Genomic DNA, 23825 nt, shown 5'->3' with positions numbered 1-23825 from the left:
TAAGTGAGGGCTTTAACATCGATATTGTGGTGTAGAAACGTAAGGGACACTGAGAGAATAGTGTTCACTCAAACAAAATTTATTATTTTGACACTTTCACAATAAGTATCCTAAAACCAACCGTATATGAGATTGCTCCAGTTTCTCTGCTTTTACGATAGTAAATCAATAAATATAAATAAAGAATACAAAGACGTTTAACTGCAAATATTATAAACGAGCGATTCCACAATCACACCGAATGGTATGATTGGAGAATTGGGCGTTTAAGAAGGAAAGTCTGTATTAAATATACGTGAGTGAAAATAGTCGCCACTTCGTCTTCCTGTTTATGTTAGGTAATTAGAATACTGTAACTGCTTTCATTTTCACATTTCAACAATTTCTATAATGTTCATTTCTTGGATAAGCATCCATTAAAAAAGTCTTGGGGTGTCTTCTCAATTACATGTAGCGTGATCCAAATGGAGCACCGTACACACCTGTGCCAAGTTATTTACCTGTACCTACTTCACCACAAATACAACATAACCCATTAGGGTCTTTACTACGTGAATGTAGTGATTTTAATATGCCAATAGTTGGTCATCGAAATCATCGCCATCTTCAGAAATGCTGGAAACGTCCGCTATCTCTAGTAACTCTGGTGTTTCCTCCTTAATTATGATTTTCTCTGCTCGTTAAGGACTCCACATACAGTTTTCCCATTCTTGTTTTTCAACTCAGTCTGTTGTTTATGTTTATTGCAAACTTCTATCTTCATTTTAGCTTCACTTTCACAGGGTTGCAGATCTAGTCTTTCAGCACACAAATACACCATTCTGCGTTACAAACCAACAAGATCATATTCTGTTTGTTAAAATGGTATATTTAGAAACCAAATCCGTGCAATGAATCAGGTTTTAATAACACATTCAGCAAATAAACCAGTAACAACTGTAATCTCACATTTTTATTTTCCATATTCTGAAAATAACAAAAAAACTGGATTGTTTTATTTGTCTCACACTCACGCATTCCATTGTTTAAACTGTATCTAGAAGAGGCTAGCGGTAATCGGAAGTCGTTATCTTTGTTGCGTCCTTCAAATACTGAATGCTTACGATTGCCAACTACGCAGAACTACCGAAATTCTCCTTACTGATCGAAGTCGCATGACACAACGTTTTATTTCCACATTTTTCCTGGTTAATATCCGTGCTAAAATTAGAGTAAACATCCGCATTTTTCTTAGTTAATGTCCATATCACTAAAATTAGAGTAAATATATCAATAGTTTTCTTCCTGTATACTATTAATCGATTACATAGGACGGGGATAAAATGAAGGAGATTAATTCTTTTTGCCCTAAGCCGAGTATTTGTCGCGATTTATTTAATCGTATGGCGATTTTTTGCAATATACAGTTGATATAAATCAAGTGATTCTATACAATTTACATATGATATAAGACCAGATTAAACCTTAAAGTCCGTGTTTTTCAACCAATTAATTAAGCTAGGTGTGAGAGTGAACAGGTCGTCGGGAGTTACAGGGTATGAATGAAATGGACAGCGTTGGACTAGATGCTCAATTGTCAGCTCTTCTTGATTACATTCACTCATTGGTGAACTGATCCAACCCCATTTGTACCTGGATTAGCTACAACAACCATGTCCAGTCCTTAACCTGTTGAGGCGGCACCAAAGGTTCCTCGGTAGGTCAAAAACTTTTGTCTTCTTCGTGGGATCAAGGTGATGGGCTCTTGTTCCCAATGTTTTTGTTGACTATTCATGCTTGCAGCTTTCATTTAGATCTTGCTGTAACACTTGCTAGCCTTCTTGATCGCAATCGTTGCTGTGGTGGATGACAGAATTCCTGGGGCAGTGGTAGAGAGGGTGATGCAGGGAGTCTCTTGGCCTCCCTCAGTAGATCTTGTTTCCACCTTAAGTGAGGTGGAGGGATGTGACTGAATACAGGTAACCAGTGGCATGGGGTTGATTTGATGGAACCAGTAATTTAGCGCATTGCGTCGTTCTGTTTTCGTCTACCTTCTTCACATGTACACTTTCCAACCAGACAGGTGCACAGTACTCAGCAGCAGGGTACACAAGACTGATGCCAGCTAAACACAGACAGTCAGCAGAGGTTCCCCAGGTGGTACCACTCAGCTTATGTAGTATGTTGTTCCTTGCAACAACTTTATGAGAAAGCTTGGTGATGTGCTCTTTGTAGCCCAGGGTTCTATCTAGAGTGATTCCGAGATATTTTGGGAAAGGATTGTACCTTAACGTTTGTCCATTGAGCAGAACTCTTGGTTTGTAGCTCGCAGCACGATTCGCTAGATGGATGTTGCGATGACTGTACGTGGCAAGTCAAAACTGTGTACCGCCCCGCAAGTCTGAACCAGATCCCTAGTGAATGGGTTGGTCGGGAGAGCTCAGTGACGTCGATCGTGGACTAAATCACTGAATGTCACCTGACTAACTTGTTCACCGGGAATGACACAGTTCTTCTAAAGCTGCCCAAATCGACTATTAGTGATCTGACTGTGTAGTGGGAACGCGAAAGAATAACTACAGCCAAACCAAGAACGGACTGACCTCATGCACCATTGGAGAGGGATCGTTGAATATTGCAGAAGGTGGTTATAAAAAACAGTATTAAATCAAAGAAACCACTCATGAGTTACACGGTCAGCTACGACAACGGGGTACAACGGTCGAGTAGCTCTTCATAAGACAAACATTTCTGTTGTCAGCACTAAGCGACGCCAGTGGATGACTGGTAACTAGAGATTTGAACTGATGAATACCTGATGGAAGGGTTTGAGATTGTCAGATGCCTGAAGAACGTTACTGGCCATCATGTGTAGTGCCAGCAGTGAAGTACAGAGGAAATGGTGAAACTTGAATCGACTGGCTCGGGCTTATTCTGGGTGATCACGTCTACAGTTCAACAACGGGTTACACGAACTCAGATGCGCCAAGAGAATGTCATCGATCTGAGAAGATATCATACAACAGGGGCCTGAACTAAATCTCCCAGCATTTGCTAACTATATTAGTTAACTAGCCCTGAAATACGCTCTAAGATAAAAAAGATAGAACGTGAGGGAATTAGCAGAATGGAGCAGAAATCAGAAGACGTGATGTACACGTACAGACGAATGATTAGGATTTCAGAAAAGTTTTATAATTTATTCAAGAGATTGAGCTTCACTAATTGGTTAAGTCTATAACGTGTTGGTCCTTCTCTAGCCTTTATGCAAGCAGTTATTCGGCTTGGCATTGATTGACAGGGCTGTTGGATGTCCTCCTGAATGATATCGTGCCAAATTCTGTCCAACTGGCGCATTAGCTAGTCAAAATCTCAAGCTGCTTGGAAAGCCCTGCCCATAACGCTCCGAACGTTTTGAGTTGGGGAGAGAACCGGCAGTCTTGATGGCCAAGGTGGGATTTATAAAACATGTAGACAGGCAACAGAAACTGAAGCCGCATGCAGGTAGACATTATCTTGATGAAATGTAAACCCTGGATGGCTTTCCATGAAGGACAAAAAAACGGAGCGTAAAATATTGTCGATGTACTTCTGTGCTGTAAGGATGCCGTGGACGACAATCAAAGGACTCCTGCTATGAAACGAATTGGCACCAAAGACCATCAGTTCTGGTTTCAGGCCGTACAGTGAGCGACAGTCAGACTGGTATTCTACCGCTGTCTGGGGCGTCTTTGCATGTCATCGGGGCTCACTTCGAAGCGGCATTCATTGCTGACGACTATTATGTTCCAATGAATGAGATTCTAGGCCGAAGTGGTGTCTAGAGAGCCCGTAAAGTAGTGGGATACAAAATTGGCTCCCGGAATACGACCTGACAACAAGGAGCTATGGTGTAGGGTAACATTTCATTTCACAGCAGGACCCCTTTGGTTGTCATCTGTACCCCCACCCCCCGCCCGCTCCTCCCCCCTCACTGTTGGTGCAGCGGTACGTCGATGATATTCTAAGCCCCGTTTAGTTCCTCTTCATTAAGCCACCCTGGGCTTACATTTCAGCAGTATAATGCCCGTCTGCACAAGGTGAGAGTTTCTACCGCCTGTCTTCGTGCTTGCCAAGCCCTGTTTTGGAGTTCAAGTTCGCTGGATCTCTCCCCAATTGAGAACGTTCCGAGCGTTATGGATGGCTCGTGATTATGAAGATCTAAATCGTCAATTGGACAGAATTTGGAACGATATTCCTCAGAAGGTCTTCCGACAAGCCTATTAATTAATGTGAAGCTGAATAACTGCTTACATAAGGGCTAGAGGTGCACCAGCGCGTTATTGATTACTCAATTTGTGGAGCTCCTGCTGTTGAATAAATCATCCATTGTTTTAAAAGTGTAGTGATTTGTTTACGTATACATGTACAACACATCTACTGATTTCCGTCTCATTTGGATAATTAATTCGTGGTGCATCTTTTTTCTGTTTTTGTTTTAGAGCATAGTAAAAATAACTCGTAATACGGCAGAATATGAACACATTTTACAGCATTATGAATTGGGTCCAATGGAGGAACAATCAGAAGTGATGGTTGTTTGCATCAGCATGTAATTTCAGCCTGTGATAAAGCGTTGTCTGGGAGGCAGTAGTGTGTGGACAGCAAGATTCCTAAAGTGGACTGTGTAATGACTTTATTTGAGCCGCTACATGGTTCTATGAATGTTATTATCGTTGTAGCCAATCACTGTGTAGAGTTTCGAATACTGCTACGTTGGGTCAGACAGGCATTAGTGGCCAATGGTCAGCACCCATTGTGAGGTTGGTACAGGTAGAAACCGCTTACGCTCTCTGGGCCCTAGTCGGGATAGACGATCAGGTTACTCTTCCATAGGACGCCGGTGAGTACGGATGCTCTGAGCAGCATCTCTGTTTGCGGAGCTGAAATGTGTGAAAGGTTTGTTTGAGTTCCCGGTAGTCACTCTGGTGCGTGGCATTGATAAAATGCCGCAACAACTAATTCAATCAGGGAACGGTGTTAATTTCAGTAACATTCAGTTTATTAGATGAGATCTTTTGTGCAAATGTAACTTGGCGTGGGCGAGCGGTGACACCACATGTTTTACTGCTTTAGTTAATTTAGCGTATTGTGTATGAATGTGTTGTTACTTTGTGGAATGCTTGTGCTAAATTTTCTTTGATTTACCGTTCAATTTGTATTTAATTCCCACATTTCATAATGCTGTAATGCACCTCTCGTGTTCGAAACTGAAGCCTCAGTTTCATGACGGAGTAGATGTGTTACAGTTTAGTAAATTTGTTTTCAAAATTACGGAGTTGTACGGTATTTTAGATGTGGACTTTGTTCTCTAAAATTGACCGTTAAAGACAGTCGCGCTATGACCCAGTGGGCTTACATGTGGGTTAGGGAAGTTTTTTTCTAAATTCTCTCTTTCGTTGTCTGAGTGACCAAGGTGAACGTGGTGTCTGTGTGATCTTGATAAATCGTATCCAGTAATTTAGCAGTCTTGCCCCACATGTGTCGGTTCAGATGCTGCGTTGTATAATGTGCCATGAGTAGATGCACGCGCTAGCATCTCAAGTAACTGTATTTTAACTTCTGTGTATGTGTGTTACTGTGAATTATTGTTAAATTCTTTACTATTACATCTCACAGTGCTATTCCGCTCCTTAGTCAGGATTCTTAAAATCAGTCAGTTTTCGCCTCCACTTAACACTGTTTTAATAAAATTTATCATGATTATTGGACTGGTGTTTCATTAAATCATCAAAAGATCTGTTAGGTGGCGCTTTTTTCAGTTTAATTAATTAATATTTAAATAAATTTGGCACACTAATCATAAATTTTGTGTCTGGTACTTGTTGCAGGCAAGGAAACGTAGCCTCTAATTGCATAGTCACTCTTGGGAGTTAGGGAGCCAGTAGGAGGAGGAGGAGCTTAGTGTTTACATCCCGTCGACAACGAGGTCATTAGAGACGGAGCGCAAGCTGGGGTTAGGGAAGGACGGGGAAGGAAATCGGCCGTGCCCTTTCAACGGAACCATCCCGGCATTTGCCTGAAAGGATTTAGGGAAATCACGGAAAACCTAAATCAGGATGGCTGGAGACGGGATTGAACCGTCGTCCTCCCGAATGCGAGTCCAGTATGCTAACCACTGCGCCACCTCGCTCGGTAGGGAGCCAGTAAAGAGATATTTTGCGTATCGGATCTTACCAGAACCTTGCCGTAGTAAAAGACGACAGGTATCATCCAAGTGGCCCGCTGAGAATCTGGACCAGAACCCAAAGGAACGTCTCTGGGCTGAGTTAGGACCTTTTCCAGGTGCCAGCGTCAACGTTACTAAGTTCTATGGTTTTGCTGTTGAGGACGATTGGACTGCCGTTCCTCCACAGACATTCAGACATCCTACTGAAAGTGTCCACAGCGGATTTCAAGCTTTCGTAAAGGCAAGGGATGGACACACCCCACGTTAATGTGTGTTTATAGGTATCTGGATACTTCTGATCAGGTAATGTATGTCGTTCACGAAGTGCCGGTGCGAGTTACCTAGGTTGGACATGAAGTGGCCCTCGTTGCCGCGGTCCGTGATGGCGGTGAGGGCGGCGGCGACGCGCGCGCGCCTCAGCAGCGCCGCCAGCGCGTCCGCCTCCGCCGGGTCTGCGGGCACCGTCAGCTGGCCGCCCTCCAACCAGCACCGGGAGGCCGCCGCAGCCTGGTCGGCGGCCGCGCGGTGCACCTTGTACACGCCCACGCCGGCCAGCAGCTCATAGCCGCGGGGGATGAACGCCGTCTCCTCTGCACCACACACAGACCACGGCAGCTACTCTCATACGTCACTCTATATACAGAGAGTCCAAATGCACAACATTATATCTTCCACATGAAAGAAGATATAAACTAGCGGTGAATTTTAAAATATGAATAGGACTATGAACTTTACCTCGGCGACAGTTCTAAGTGTCTGGTTCGTAAGGTTTCCAGCAGGAACAACCCTCGTGCAGCTAGCTTGCTGGCTCTATCGTTAGTTACCCATTGTGCTATGGGGATAGCCGAACAACAAAAACCGTTTTCCGTTTTCTGCTGAATAGGTTCAATTCAGCTACAACTTTGCCTTTAAAATTTTCGTGGAGCACACACCACTGAGCCTCGTGCAGTTCAAAGCATTCAGTGACAGCATCAGCAGTTTCAAGGTACCTATTGTTATACAACAGGGTTAAACAACAGCATGGAAAGATAATACACTACTGCCCATTTAAATTGCTACACCACGAAGATGACGTGCTACAGACGCGAAATTTAACCGATAGGAAGAAGATGCTGTATATCCAAATGATTAGCTTTTCAGAGTATTCACACAAGGTTGGCGCCTCTGGCGACACCTACAATGTGCTGACATGAGGAAAGTATCCAACCGATTTCTCATACACAAACAGCAGTTGACCGCCGAAGCCTGGTGAAACGTTGTTGTGATGCCTCGTGTAAGGAGGAGAAATGCGTACTATCACGTTTCCGACTTTGATAAAGGTCGGATTGAAGCCTATCGCGATTGCGGTTTATCGTATCGCGACATTGCGGCTCGCGTTGGTCGAGATCCAATGACTGTTAGCAGAATATGCAATCGGTGCTTTCAGGAGGGTAACACGGAGCGCCGTGCTGGATCCCAACGGCCTCGTATCACTAGCAGTCGAGATGACAGGCACCTTATCCGCATGGCTGTAACGGATCGTGCAGCCATGTCTCGATCCCTGAGTCAACAGATGGGGACGTTTGCAAGACAACAACCATCTGGACGAACAGTTCGACGACGTTTGCAGCAGCATGGACTATTAGCTCGGAGACCATGGCTGCGGTTACCTTTGACGCTGCATCACAGACAGGAGCGCCTCCGATGGTGTACTCGACGACGAACCTGGGTGCACGAATGGCAAAACGCCATTTTTTCGGATGAATCCAGGTTCTGTTTACAGCGTCATGATGGTCGCATCCGTGTTTGGCGACATCGTGGTGAACGCACAGTGGAAGCGTGTCTTCGTCATCACCATACTGGCGTATCAGCCGACGTGGTGGTATGGGGTGCCATTGGTTACACGTGTCGGTCACCTCTTGTTCGCATTGACGGCACTGTGAACAGTGGACGTTACATTTCAGATGTGTTACGACCCGTGGCTCTACCCTCCATTCGATCCCTGCGAAACCGTACATTTCAGCAGGATAATGCACGACGGCATGTTGCAGGTCCTGTACGGGTCTTTCTGGATACAGAAAATGCTAGACTTCTGCCCTGGCCAGCACATTCTCCAGATCTCTCACCAATTGAAAACGTCTGGTCAATGGTGGCCGAGCAACTTGCTCGTCACAATACGCCAGTCACTACTCTTGATGAACTGTGGTATCGCGTTGAAGCTGCATGGGCAGCTGTATCTGTACACGCCATCCAAGCTCTTTTGACTCAATGCTCAGGCGTATCAAGGCCGTTATTACGGCCAGAGGTGGTTGTTCTGGGTACTGATTTCTCAGGATCTATGCACCCAAATTGCGTGAAAATGTAATCACATGTCAGTTCTAGTATAATATATTTGTCCAATGAATATCCGTTTATCATCTGCATTTCTTCTTGGTGTAGCAATTTTAATGGCCAGTAGTGTAATTTCCTTTCGTGTTTAATGTGATGAGGCTACCCTCCATTTAAGTGGAAAATTGAACCAACCGCTACAGCCTAAGGTCGTGGGAAACGACATAGCTAAGCTACATAGTCGAGTACGAAATAGAGACTCTGCGAAGCTTCCTGTGTTTCGCACGGTTTCCCGCGAAACCTTTACGGCCGTGTGTTTTTTGCAGACGAGACGGTCGCAGTAGTCGTTTACCTGGATGTAATGTAGATCTGCCTCTTCAAAACTGCCACAACATGCAAAAAATTTCAGTTTTCAACATTAGAAAGCACCTCTGTATTGGCACCTGGGTGTAAGAGCAATTCCTAACAGTAAGCTGCCTCGTTGGTGGTTCGGCCGCATGGGCGAGAGGATCTCGCATAGCGCCATTGTCTCCATGTTCGCCTATCCCAACGGTATCTTACTTTTTTGGTGAGAGTTAGTAAAACATTCCGTCGTTATTACCCCCCTTCTAGCAAGTAATATTGCCACAGTAATGAATGCAGTATCACCAAATATGCTCGCAAAAATAAGGGTCCAGTCTGACTATCGTCTGAATGTTTGTCATGAGTCTAGTGCAGGCTCATCCAAGAACTGCGCCCGGAGGCGCGCCCGCGCCTCGCGGTCGCCGGGCAGTGTACTTCAGCGCCCCGTCCGCGACCGTGTGTCGCTAGTGTCGGCGTAGGAGCGAGAGAGAGAGAGAGAGAGAGAGAGAGAGACCGCACACCACTGCTCTGCGGTGGACTGTCCCGCAGTCAGATCCAATGCAAACAAAATAACAGAGGAAGCGCACCTCTGTAAAAGAGGCCGATGAAGGGTAAAACAAGCATACCATTTACCGTTTAGGTAACAACTAGTGTTCGTGTGGCAGAATTACTACGCAAAGCTTTAGACAACAATATCCAAAACGAGAATCGAAGAACATCTTAGTTGTTTTCTGACCCACAGGTCCCTTCTATTATTACTGCATATGCACACTCGTCATAGGTACAATAGGCGTCTTCTGAAAAATATATGTTTCTTAAATGAAATAGAGTCATAAATATTCTATTTTAGAAATAACTTTATGTAAGGGATATGGAGTCTCATTCTTACTGTTACCAGTTACAAGTAAATACTTTTTGTTATACTTCAGGCTACATCTCTTTTTTTTTTTCAGAGTTTAGAAATCGGATCCTTAGTTTGCTGTTTTGTACGTAATAATTTTAACCGACCAAGTTTGATAGCTTATTACAAAATAGAATTAAGGTTATAAATCTCTTTAATTCTTACAGTCAACATTGTTAAAGAAGACAATTAACATTTTACACTTTTTTCTTTTTCGAGGAAACGGTTTTGTCAATGTTTGGCACAATAGTCCCTGAGACTGATAACCTCAAAGAATTACTCAAATTTTTATCGCCAAGCAATGAACGATTCTTAGTTTTAGCAAGCTTTAAAAGAGAGAAAAAGCGCTCACAGATATACGTGGAACCAAACATTGAGAAAACTTAGGCCGCGTGCTTGTGCAAAAGTGGATATTTCTCTCGTTGAAGACAGCTCTAAAAGTAATCCAAAGTTTTACACATAAGAAAGCGGTCCTTCAGGCGGATATGGCACCGCAGGTCAACCAGCTCTAGTTGAAGCCCTTGTGAGACGTCCTATGCCGAGGGGAAAACGGGCGAACAAATATATCTAAGGCCGATTGAAGCTCACTTATCTCCAAAAATCTGTTTTCAAACCGTTCTTGTAATTCGCAAATGATTGCAACATAATCTGAAAAATCCACATCTTCTTTAACGCTGTCTAGTGCAGGAAAGTGTCCACAAATCTTCTCGGGCAATTGTTTTTCCCACAAAATAAGTTTTTTTTTTATGCTTCAATCGTCTGCACTAAATCAACGACATAGTGATTTTCGCGTTGGGGTGAAATGTTCAAAGTATTTAAATGACCAGTAAGGTCACTCAAAAAAGCCAAATTCGCCATCCACTTAAGATCACAAAGTAATTCTTCTGGACGTCCTTTCATTAAAAAAAAGGTATTTATTTCGCCCCTCAAGGAGAAAAACCGATGAAGCACCTTTCCTTTGCTCAGCCATCTTACTTCGGTGTGGTAGGGGATGTCCGGGTATTCTGCTTCGATATCAGCCAGAAATTCTTTAAATTGGTGATGTGTGAGTCCATGCGAGAGAAGATAATTAACCATTCGAAGAACTGTGTCCATAACATTTTTTATGTTGACAATCTTCGCACAAAGTGCCTCCTGGTGTATCAGACAATGGACTGTCGTGAATAAGGAACAGCGAATTTCAGCCATTTTTGACCTCACGTAACTCAGCAATCCAGTACGTATCCCTCGTAGCGCAGGGGCTCCATCCCTTATTACACTGATCAGGCGTTCCCATTTTAAACCCATTGACTCTAACACGTTTTCCACGGCTAGAAAAGTATCCAAACCCATGGTTGTGTCTTTTAATGGTATAAGATAGAGAGAGTCTCCGGTGACACGCAGATTGTCGTCGACACCTCGAATGAATATGACGAGCTGAGATATGTCCGCAACGTCCGCTGACTCGTCAAGAGCGATAGAAAGTGAAATGTAGTTTGCCGCTCTCTCCATTAATTGCTGCTCCATATCTGAGACCATATCTTCGACTCTGTGAGCAACAGTTTGAGGCGAAAGAGCTATTTTTTCAAATTTTGCCGTGAGGTCTAGTGGACAAATACGAGCCGCCGAGTCGACCAGGCAATCTTTGATGAGATTCCCAGCAGGAAAAGGTTTCCCTGCTTTCCCAATTCTCAGCCATCATTTGTAACTTGAGCACAAACTTTGCCCACCTGTTTCCTGCTCATACCATGCCAAAAAAGGACATACAAATAATTTTGTACAATCCTGTTTCTAAAACACTTTTATCACTTTAACAATTGTTTCATTCATTGAAATTTAAATAAAAACCTAACAAAAAAGATTGTCTTTAGATGCGTTTTCCCCCCAGTTCCGCTGAAAAGGACAGCGATGTGTGGTCACAAAATAAATTTTTTTCTGTTGCAATATTTGCGTACAGCGTCATGGCGCGGCTGGCGGTCGGGCGGTCCGCACGGCCAGCTAAGCGACACGGCTCGGCCACTGCAGCAACATACGAATTCGCCCGGGGTGCTGGCCGCGGGCGATCGCGGGCGCTAGCGCCCCAGGGGCACAGTTTGGACGAGCCTGCTCTAGTGGAAGTGTGAAAGGTAATTGAAAACTTTGATCCTTGACTTGGTTGCAAAAAATATTCAAAGTTTGTATATGTATATACATAAAAGATGTAACCTTGTTAAAGTGAATGTTCGCTTTGAAAATGAAATCATTGTGAGTAAAATTCACCCGAAGGTTGTATCATCATTGATATAGTAGATACAGTTCTTTGAAATAGGATGAATCTTTTCCAGTCACTCTGTATTATCTCTGCACTAGCAGCTCAGCATCCAATTTCGGCTGGATGTCAGCTTCATACTAGTGGCTCAGTGGATACTTATAGCGCTACAGAACCATAGGCCCTCACTGTCAAACTCAGCTCGCTCTAGGATTAGAATTTTTTTAAAATTATTGATGTGTTTCCGTGTGTTTTTAGGAGTGACTGTTTCGATTTTGTGAACATTATTACGACGATAGGCCTACCCGTCTTCTTTATGTGCTGCGAGTTTTGCTGTAATGTCTGCTCGGTGCCTGAACTCAACTAGACTAACGGGGTAATAGTCTGGTTGGAGTCCAGTGTCTGTTAAACACAGGAGATGTATGGCAAGAGTACATTGATGGTTCGTAAGGCAGAGAAGAGCTATGCCAAAGTATGATAGGAGAAGAGAACCTTGATGTGCAAGAAATAGGTCAAATAAGGCCAGAATTACACACAGTGCTTAATGATACGGATTCTGACAAATCTCGTGGTATCGACGACACACATTCCTAATTGCAGAAAACTGCGGGAGATGTAGGAAGCAGTTGGCTATCTGGGTTGGGTAAAGAAAAAAGAAAAAAATCTATGAACCCATTATAACATCAAATTTCCAGAAAACCATAATCATCACATTACCAAAGAAGGCGAGGACATGGAATAATATGGAATAATAGGAACAGTAATTTAAGAGTTAATGTACACATATCTATTGAATTTGAGGTAGGGAAAAGGTGCCAGTGATATGAGTACCAGTATGTAACTTGCCACTGCACTTAGAAAGGGAGGCAGATTGAAGAAATATCAGTATTTTCGTATTATTTGTGGATTTAGAAGAAGCCATTGTCATTGTATGGCGAAATAAGACATTCACAATTCGTAGAACATTGTACAGAGACGACCAATAGTATAATAAATTTATAATCTTTGTAGGGATGGTAAGTTACCACTATTATTCCACTATCATTGTACAGTTTGTATATACAAGAAGCAAAAAAGGGGGTAAAAGAAAATTTCGGAAAAAGCATGAATGTGCAAGGGGAATAGACAGCAATGCCAATGGCTGTAACGAAAACCCAGAAAACCTGTTGAGAGGAATGGACAGCTCACCTTGCACAGAATATGACTGAAGCATAAACAGAGCAAAGAGGAAGGTGCTGAAGAGTAGCAGGAGATTAGCGTCTTGTTGTTGGGAATTACACTCTAGTGGAAGAATTCGCCTATGTAGGAGACAGGCTTATGTAACATCCAGTTTTGAAATACTTTCCATTGCACACAGGTTGCAGACTTCCGTAGCGGTTACGCAATTTTCAAAACGATGTGCCGTTCTCATTCATTTGTTAAGGGCTCCGAACAGATTGTTCCTTTTAGATTTGATAATAGTTTATTTGGTGTTCATATCACACCAAAATATTAATAATGTATCAATCTGTTTCCACCTTCTTAGCAAATCATATTGAGTTTCTATGTTGACGAGTTACAAAGCAGGTATAAATTCTAAGGTCATAGTATCATTAACATTTTTTGTATGATCTGGACTGAATACTACATCAGTCTGCCAAGCAGTTGTAAAAAAGATTACGTACCGGATGAAAAGTCGTACGAGTGCTGATAATAACGGTAACAAATCTAGAGAAACTTGTGCAGCCCATATACAGCAGAGACAGTGGAAAAGAATCACTGACGGCTGGTAGCACTGTTGCCAGCTCTCAACTGCGAAGTGCAAACGGTTGCAGGCGTAACAATACTCGTCTATAGAGCTGCGACAACACTTCGGCTTTGATATATGGACGTATGCACATTCGTATTCCGTTATAGAAAATCCATCACAACTTTCGTGTTGATTTAAATATATTTATACAGGATGGCCAACCCATTTCTAATTCATAAGGCAATTTCCAGGACGTTTTCAGTTTGACATAGCGCGTATGACTGACATATGATTTCTGATGTAGCCTGATAGGAGTATTGTAGGACACATTTATTAACACTGAGGTATTGTTGTGTGTAGGATGTTAAACAAGGGAACTATGTACACAAGTAACTGTTCATTTTCTACATCATTTAGCAGTATTTGTAGCTGTTAAATCACTTCTTTGTGAATGTTCGTTTTTTTATGCCATTCTGGGTGCAAAAACTTTGTGGATGAAGCATTCTCACCTAATATTATCTTTTACTATGTTTGTGATTATTACGGAAACTACCTGAAAACATAAACGAGGTACATTAGGTTTTCGCGTTCCGTCGACATGATGGTCATTAGATAGGGAGCAGAAGCTGTTATTACGAGGGCAGTTCAATAAGTAATGCAACACATTTTTTTCTCGGCCAATTTTGGTTGAAAAAACCGTAAATTTCTTGTGGAATATTTTCAAACATTCCCGCTTCGTCTCGTATAGTTTCATTGACTTCCGACAGGTGGCAGCGCTGTACGGAGTTGTTAAAATGGCGTCTGTAACGGATGTGCGTTGCAAACAATGGGCAGTGATCGAGTTTCTTTTGGCGGAAAACCAGGGCATCTCAGATATTCATAGGCGCTTGCAGAATGTCCACGGTGATCTGGCAGTGTACAAAAGCATGGTGAGTCGTTGGGCAAAGCGTGTGTCATCATCGCCGCAAGGTCAAGCAAGACTGTCTGATCTCCCGCGTGCGGGCCGGCCGTGCACAGCTGTGACTCCTGCAATGGCGGAGCGTGCGAACACACTCGTTCGAGATGATCGACGGATCACCGTCAAACAACTCAGTGCTCAACTTGACATCTCTGTTGGTAGTGCTGTCACAATTGTTCACCAGTTGGGATATTCAAAGGTTTGTTCCCGCTGGGTCCCTCGTTGTCTAACTGAACACCATAAAGAGCAAAGGAGAACCATCTGTGCGGAATTGCTTGCTCGTCATGTGGCTGAGGGTGACAATTTCTTGTCAAAGATTGTTACAGGCGATGAAACATGGGTTCATCACTTCGAACCTGAAACAAAACGGCAATCAATGGAGTGGCGCGACACTCACTCCCCTACCAAGAAAAAGTTTAAAGCCATACCCTCAGCCGGTAAAGTCATGGTTACAGTCTTCTGGGACGCTGAAGGGGTTATTCTGTTCGATGTCCTTCCCCATGGTCAAACGATCAACTCTGAAGTGTATTGTGCTACTCTTCAGAAATTGAAGAAACGAATTCAGCGTGTTCGTAGGCACAAAAATCTGAACGAACTTCTCCTTCTTCATGACAACGCAAGACCTCACACAAGTCTTCGCACCCGAGAGGAGCTCAGAAAACTTCAGTGGACTGTTCTTCCTCATGCACCCTACAGCCCCGATCTCGCACCGTCGGATTTCCATATGTTTGGCCCAATGAAGGACGCAATCCGTGGGAGGCTCTACGCGGATGATGAAGAAGTTATTGATGCAGTACGACGTTGGCTCCGACATCGACCAGTGGAATGGTACCGTGCAGGCATACAGGCCCTCATTTCAAGGTGGCGTAAGGCCGTAGCATTGAATGGAGATTACGTTGAAAAATAGTGTTGTGTAGCTAAAAGATTGGGGAATAACCTGGTGTATTTCAATGCTGAATAAAACAACCCCTGTTTCAGAAAAAAATGTGTTGCATTTCTTATTGAACTGCCCTCGTACATAAGGGTGAGGAAAGAACGCGGCCACGTCCATTGCAAAGGAAAAATCGTGGCATTTGCCTTATGCAATTTAGAAAAAATAAGAGAAAACTTACGTTGGAATGCCTAGTGGGAATGTTATGAATATGAAGCGAAGAAAATCAGGGATTAATGTCCCATCAAGGACTATTTATAGCTGGAGCAGCAGCTCGGATTTCTAAGGCGCTGTAGTCATGGACTGTGCGGCAGAACCCGGCGGAGGTTCGAGTCCTCCCTCAGGCATGGGTGTGTGTTTGTCCTTAGGATCATTTAGGTTAAGTACTGTGTAAGCTTAGGGACTGATGACCTTAGCAGTTAAGATTTCATACACATTTCACACACAAAGCTCGGATTGAGAAAGGATAGGACAGGAAAGTGGCCGTGTCATTGCCTTAAGCGAATAACGCAGAATCTAAAAGAGGTTGGCCAGGTGGAGAGTTGAGCTGCCCTCCTCCTGGATGTGAGACCGCTGTTTTATTCATTAGGTCATCTTGCGTTTTGAAAGTCTGTTTAAAGAAAAGTGCATGACATTTTTAGAACCAAGGAAAAGTTCCCAGAGTGAGATTTTCACTCTGCAGCGGAGTGTGCGCTGATATGAAACTTCCTGGCAGATTAAAACTGTGTGCCCGACCGAGACTCGAACTCGGGACCTTTGCCTTTCGCGGGCAAGTGCTCTACCATCCGAGCTACCGAAGCACGACTCACGCCCGGTACTCACAGCTTTACTTCTGCCAGTATCTCGTCTCCTACCTTCCAAACTTTACAGAAGCTCTCCTGCGAACCTTGCAGAACTAGCACTCCTGAAAGAAAGGATATAGCGGAGACATGGCTTAGCCACAGCCTGGGGGATGTTTCTAGAATGAGATTTTCACTCTGCAGCGGAGTGTGCGCTGATATGAAACTTCCTGGCAGATTAAAACTGTGTGCCCGACCGAGACTCGAACTCGGGACCTCAGGAGAGCTTCTGTAAAGTTTGGAAGGTAGGAGACGAGATACTGGCAGAAGTAAAGCTGTGAGTACCGGGCGTGAGTCGTGCTTCGGTAGCTCAGATGGTAGAGCACTTGCCCGCGAAAGGCAAAGGTCCCGAGTTCGAGTCTCGGTCGGGCACACAGTTTTAATCTGCCAGGAAGTTTCAAGGAAAAGTTGTTTTCGATTCCTTATATCTAGACAGTTGCTTACAACCTCTGATGTAACAGTTTCACCAGAATACCACTTATCCCTCAGTGATAAAATCAGTGTTCCACAGCCGCACTCACATTACAAACCAGTAGTTAGTATCTGCAATTTGTTAAGATGAATAACCATACAAGTTGGTGTCGTAATGTTGAGAATGGATTTACCTTTCCTGCAGGTAATGTTCCTCCCTTCTCTTCCGTGCGAGTAAGCATTTGCCTGAAACACAGAGATACATTGCAGCTTAATGTGATAAAAGACTACAACTAAAATATTAGTGCCTATATAGGACTTAACAAAAAAGAGGCTTGCATGACTAATAAAGTGGTAGCTTTACTGGCCACACTGCTGTATAAGAAATCGTTTTGTCATAAAAGACATGTGGCTCTCCATACTATATTTCTATTATCCAACGATAAAGATTAGAATTCCTGTGTCGACTTTGTATTATTTGCACGCTGAGTTATAATATACGAATAAATATCGATTATCGATTATGGAAGCAAAGTTCGATTGGAACGCTAGCCACAGACTCCTTAACCCTAATCCAAATTGCAAATTGTTATCACGTAAATTCTGTTTTCATTCACAAGATATATTTATAACAACAGCACAGCAATGCTGTTTGCTTGATGATTCCATAAATACCACACAGTCCTTCTAAATTTTGTTTGGGATTGCTGTAAGAATTCCATATTTAGAATGTTCAAGCTCGCTAAATTCATCGGGTTCCGTTTTGCTACCATGAACTAAGCATCTATTACAATTGTAGATCATAATGGGATAATAAGTTTCATGGAAAATCATGTATAAACGATGGAAACTGTGGTACAATATTAAAATTCAGTTAACGACTGCTTTCAAAACTAACGTTTGTTCAACTAATGTTAGAGGGCAAAAGATCAAGTTCTACAAATACATTTCTATAAATACATCTGCAACCCAAACACAGCAGCTGCATTATTATTAATAAAATATGAATTATAATATTAAATTCTCCATATCTTCGTGAATATTACACAATTGCAAAAATTTAGACCAGTTTTAGAATCAGCACGAAAATTTCCTTAAGATAGAAATATTTTCACATCATTTCGCAGTCGTTTCAAATTTCGTAAATATGACTTATTTAATTTTGCTAAGATGGCAGAACGAGTTTTGGAAAGAACAGTTGTAACTTTAAATCCCAACTAATTCTATATACAAAGGAAAAACTCTTTTGAGTAACAAAAGTATCACTATCCTTCAGCCAGCTTAATTCTACAATGCAACTGCTAAAGTACACTGGTCCTGCGCTTTGACTTGAAAGACTACAGACGACTGCAGGTTTACACCCTTATAGCAACCTTCCATACGTCTGCTAAATTAAATCTGCCCTGTAACAGCAATCACCATTGCTACCCTGCATTGGAGATTATCACATTTATCAAAATCTTAAATAAAAATTGAATTCTGAGAAAAATTAATAAAATTATGGCCCTGACATTATTCTATTTAATTAGTGAAGGGTGATTAATATATCATTACGGGTTTAATCTCTTATAAAAATGGCAATATTTACACTCGTGTTTAGAAAAAAATGGAACACCTTGAACAACTAGAGATAGGACATTCATATTCACAGGACATATACGGTAGCATGTTCTCCAAAAATGATTAGCATTGGAACAATGTCGGACCGCGGGTTCAAGATTAGCTTCGATATCACGACGCAACACCACCTATCGGTAAAATGTGCCTGCGTCTCTCGCTGTTGCTATAAACCGAAGCTAATGGATCCGTGTGAGTTGAACAGACGTGCAGTATGCCTCGCAGATGTAGGCACGAACCGTACCGTCAAATCACTGAGTTTGAAAGAGGGGGCAATATTGGTATGAGAGAATATGAAGCATCCATCCGGAAAATTGTTACTCATGTGGGGCGAAGTGTGTTCAACGGCTGTGTGCAGAATGGTTCACGGAAGACAGCAAAAGACGACGAGATGGAAGACGTCGTACCACCAAGACCAGCCCCCGAGAAGATCGACGTCTCATCCGAACGGCATTGCAGGACAGATCTGCGTCCTCCTCGGCTCTGTCGCAACAACGGAACAGTGTAACACACCGTACATCATAAGGGTTGACAATCCGTAGCCATATATTATGGCATGGGTTAAGTGCGCGTTGTTCACTTCTCTGCCTAGCTTTGACGAATGGCAATGGTGTATGGAACGACTCACTGGGGATAGTTATGGCATCAGATAGTGTTTTAGGACGGAACCAGTTTCTGTTTGTTTGGGTGCACTTTGGTTCGTTGTACACAGGGGGAGCGGCTTCTCAGTGACTGCAGTGACTGCATTCGCACAATACATACATCACCAAGTCAAGGGTGCGGTTCAAAGCGCTTCAGTCTGGAACCGCGTGACTGCTATGGTCGCAGGTTCGAATCCTGCCTCGGGCATGGATGTGTATGATGTCCTTAGGTTAGTTAGGTTTAAGTAGTTCTAAGTTCTAGGGGGCTGCTGACCACAGATGTTAAGTTCCATAGTGCTCAGAGCCATTTGAACCATTTTGAACCAAGTCAAGGCCTTACGGTGTGGGTTGCTATTGGGCACAACCACAAATCACGTTGGTGTGTGCCCAGGGCACTGTGACCGCTGTGACCTACGTTAATGACATCCTGCGACCCGTAGCCATACCCTCTCTGAACAACATCCCAGACGCCATTTTTCAGCAAAACAATGCACGATGACATGTTGCTGCACGATGATGTGCATTCTTGGTGTAACAGGATGTCACTCTTTCGTCCTGGCCAGCTAAATCACCAGACTTGTCACCAATCGAATATGTGTGGGACATGGTGAAACAATGGGTACTGCACTGCAGTGCCAACCACAAGAGATGAACTTCGGAACCAGGTGAATGCAGCATGGATGGCTTTACCACATTACGCCATTCGCGCTTTATACACGCCTGGCTCATGACGCATGTCTGCTTGGCAATAGGACACATGCTGAACCGATGCGAATGAAGTGCTAATATCTGCTGAACATACTAACGCACATGTCCTGTGAATTTGAACGTCCTATCTCTAGAAGTTTTTTTTATTTCTTAACATGAGTGTATTAATCATAAAATAGAACAAACAACACACTTTAAGAGAGATGACAAATTAATCATGAAGAGAAGCAACACATAATTACCATTCCACTGGGTGGCGTTTGGTTGGCAAAGACTAAGGTTTATCTATGTAAGCTATTTACCCTGGCTCAAAACATGGATAACGCAATCTGAGAGTATCTAATGCTGAATAGACTTTGACGGATTTTGTATACACAAAAGTTACTCTACATCGGTGCAGCTGAGGACAAGTGGTGACACGGTGATTCTGTTTGACCTAACAAGTCGGAGCAGCAACTCTATACCCCTCTCTCGATGCATAGCGCTGTCCCGGGGGTGACGGTCGCTGAGTAAGCGGCGGCAGAGCAGCGATGAGCGGCGCCTGTAATTCGTTACCGCGGGAGCGAAATATGCAGAGTTGCAGGCAGTTGACCTGTCAGACGGATCGCAATTACTCTCTAACGAAGCCCTGTCATCTTGGCAGATTCCATCGTGTGACATTCCCCTTTGCCGGTCATACCATGGGTCAATCTCACTTCTACGGCAGTACGTACAAGGAAATCAAACGCCGAAGCGGCAATACTGATACAAATGAGGTTGTCCTCGGCACAGCGAGTTGTCAGAGGTGATTGAGATTCAAACTGTCGGTACACCGCAGGCTCCCCACTTAACTCTTTGCCGTCCGCACGTTCGCTTGGCGCCGGCAGCGCTAAGTCGGATTACTTGCCTTGTCGCAGGCCGCTTGTCACCTTTTCGTTGATAACAAGCTTCAGACACATTGACTTTTGCCCGCTTTAATTTTCCGTAAATCCTCTATTTTGCCGTATCGTTCCACAAACTAGAATTTTCTTTTCTAGTAACTTCTCTGCAAGTTCTACACTGTTATAATAATTATCCATGCAGAGGTGATTCCACTTTGCATCAGAAGGAGTCAATAGTTCCATCACTATTTTTCCTAAAGGCTGTCCAGCGCCGTAATATACCTTGAATGAAGAAATGTATCCCGTACTCGAATCACACAGCATCCGAATGAGTATGCTGTATTTCGTAATTTTCAACAGATTGTAAACTTTAAAATTTAACCGTCCACGCCACGGTATCATTCCTTCATCAATTGAGATGTTTTGACTTGGATTAAACGTTTGTGTAAATTTTTTGGAAAAATAATCACTTACGAATTGTACTTTGACAAGCCGGTGGCATTATCCGGTTTACTGTTGCTGTCGGAAAAATGTAAAAATTATAATATTTGTCTGATTCGGTTGCGGGTTATCGTTTTGCGAAATATCGGTGTGTCTGTCGACGGATTCGTTGACCTATAATAATCGATCCTTGCTTTTTATTTTTCTACAGTTCCCATAAGGACAGCAAGCCCAAACCATTTTCTAAGTTCGAGTCCCGTAACGTCGACAAATTTGACATTTTCTTAATTCAGTTTTCTTCTATTGCAATTCTGACTATAGTACTTGTTGGTTTCGTTGCTAATATATTCAAATAGATCGTTCCCAACATATAATTGTACGATATCCTCGACGTTCTGTGTATCGTTGGGAAATATGTTTGGACCTGGGAATCCTTCAAGTTTATTATTGGTTCTCAGCAAATCAAAGTCTGACCACTGTGCACTGTGTTCTTCGTCTGATTCAGCCGAATCAGTTGGCAACCGTAGCGTTCAGCGAATTCTTCTTGGACGTATTTCGCTCTCTTCCTGCGATTCTGCTTCGCTTTCATTATTTTGATATCCAATGTCTTCTTTCCAATCGGTCAATTCGTCCGGAACGTCAGACAAGACGTCCGCCCATTCATCGTAAATAATCCTATTATCTCTTTCGTCCACCATGATGAAAGGGCACAAGTACTATTAAAACAAAACACTTGTTGACGTGTGTAACTTATTGTTACCCAAACAAAACACCAACAGAATGCAAAACATACTAACGTGCTGTCGCTGGCCACTGAGCGATACTATGCACACGACACCACTGTAGTGTCGCCGACCACTGTGCGATACTATGCACACGACACCACTGCGGTGTCGCCGGCCGTTGACCGCTATTTCACGCACGACACTGTTGTGGTGTCGCCGGACGGCTTAGTGTTAAGATCAGTGCTAGTGGGAAGTCACGTTCAGGGCGAGTATCCCAGGTGAAATCCACTCATAAACAGAGTCAGGACTAGAATTTCCTGTCCAGACCACAGTCTGAATGATATAAAACTTTTCTCCACACATCACCTTTCCATCAAAACTCGGTAAACTCGGAAAGAGCACCAATGCAACCGCTCCCACACGGCTTTCGTGCCAGTCATATGACTACACCAGCGACACGTCTCCCCTCTAGCTAGTATCCTCAGCCTCCCGACCAATACTAACCAAAGTTAATAACATTCTTTTCCCTGCTAGAGAAACAGTCAATCCCTGACTCGTAAATGTCGGCGCTGGGAGGAAAAGACTTTATCCTTCCGAATTGTGTTTCCCACGGCCACTTTAGACAGCATGTTTGATAGTTTTCTTTTAGGCCTAAAGTGAACAACACAGAGATCATTATCCTGAAGGGTCGAACGTTACAGAATGTCTGATCAGGAGCCTTGGCTCAACCAAGAGAAGTGCTTTTGTGTCCCGACAGAGATCATTTCAGAGCCACCACAAATGTTACGTTCCATCATAAAATTCTTCCCAATAACTCGGCAGGCAAAGGGACGATACCACCTAATGGCTCCATCTATAGCGTCCAGTCTAATACAAGCATAGGAACTCGTGGATTTTTATGGACGCCGGCTGTACACACAATGGGCGTTTATGACACTGTCGAAACGCCTCCGCCGGGCGACCTACCTTCCCTCCTGCGCTCCTGTCACTGCCGTGGCCAGAAATGCCTAACAGGTAGATCGAGGTAGGCCGTTTTCCGCCTCTTCGGTCAAAAGCATTGCTTCGCACATTCTGAAATTTGCTATAGTTCTTCAGAATTTCTTACTGACTAATCCTGTGCAGCTCTTTTCCATTTTCTCTTTGAGGAAAGTTACCCTTTAAAATTTGAGAAAAACAGAGCAGTCCCAGGTAACATAAAACTGAAAAATTGTTGCATTTTCCTGCTGGTAGATTTCATCATGCTGAGGAAAAACAAACTGCACGTAAAGATGGACGTTGTCCCCAAGGATGGATGCATGCTTGTGTTCTTCCACTTTTCCTTCCAGAGAGACGAGATCACCCAAAGAATACCACGAAAACATACCCCAGGTCGTAACGCTCCACCGTCCGGCTTGGACCCATCCGATGATTGATGCAGGGTGTCAGCTTTCAGATGTTTCACGCTGTACACAGCGACGGCCATCTGTCTGATGGACCATAAACGTGATTAGTCTAAAAAGGCCGTCTGTCACTACGCAGTAGAAGTCCATTTGCGGTTTTGGCGTGCAAGCAAAGTCCAGCCTTCGTCGCCGAAGAACAGGAATCACCATTGGTGCATGAACTAGTTGCACGCTCCGGATGCTCATTAGCAGTAATATTTGCTGAACGGTCGTTGAGGAGACACTGTTCGTAGCCCCGTGGTTCATCCGGGCGGTCAGCTGAGTAACAGTTGCACGTCTATTCTCTTATCCACACATCCACTGCCGTCGTTCACCCCTGTCATCTACGCCCCTTGGTGCAACACAGTTGCCTCGACGCCGGCTTCTGATAGCGCCACTTTGCCATGCACAGTATACTCTAACCGCAGCGGCATGTCAACAGTTTACAGAGTTAGCCGTTTCGTAAATGACTGCGCCGTTGTCCCGAAAGGCAATGATCATGCCCGTCTGAACGTCTTATAAATCGCTCCGTTTCCGCATTACGACAATGGCAGCACTGTGTTCCGCCGCGTCCCCCGACACA

General features: G+C 43.6%; 1 protein-coding gene across 1 annotated transcript in view; it reads right to left on the bottom strand.

The window, feature by feature from the left end:
* The window catches only part of LOC126455931 (uncharacterized), a 73651-nt gene that overhangs the window by 25269 nt on the left and 24557 nt on the right, over positions 1-23825 (bottom strand). The window contains exons 3-4 of the mRNA XM_050091690.1: positions 17027-17078; positions 6529-6777 (exon numbers count right to left, since the gene is read on the bottom strand). Of these exons, the coding sequence (XP_049947647.1) occupies positions 6529-6777; positions 17027-17078 (301 nt within the window). The remainder of the gene's footprint in view (positions 1-6528; positions 6778-17026; positions 17079-23825) is intronic.

This window comes from Schistocerca serialis, chromosome 2 (genome assembly GCF_023864345.2).
Source record: "Schistocerca serialis cubense isolate TAMUIC-IGC-003099 chromosome 2, iqSchSeri2.2, whole genome shotgun sequence".
Lineage (NCBI taxonomy): Eukaryota > Metazoa > Arthropoda > Insecta > Orthoptera > Acrididae > Schistocerca > Schistocerca serialis.
Note: the sequence above shows the minus strand (reverse complement) of the source record. Positions and strands in the feature narration are given on the sequence as shown.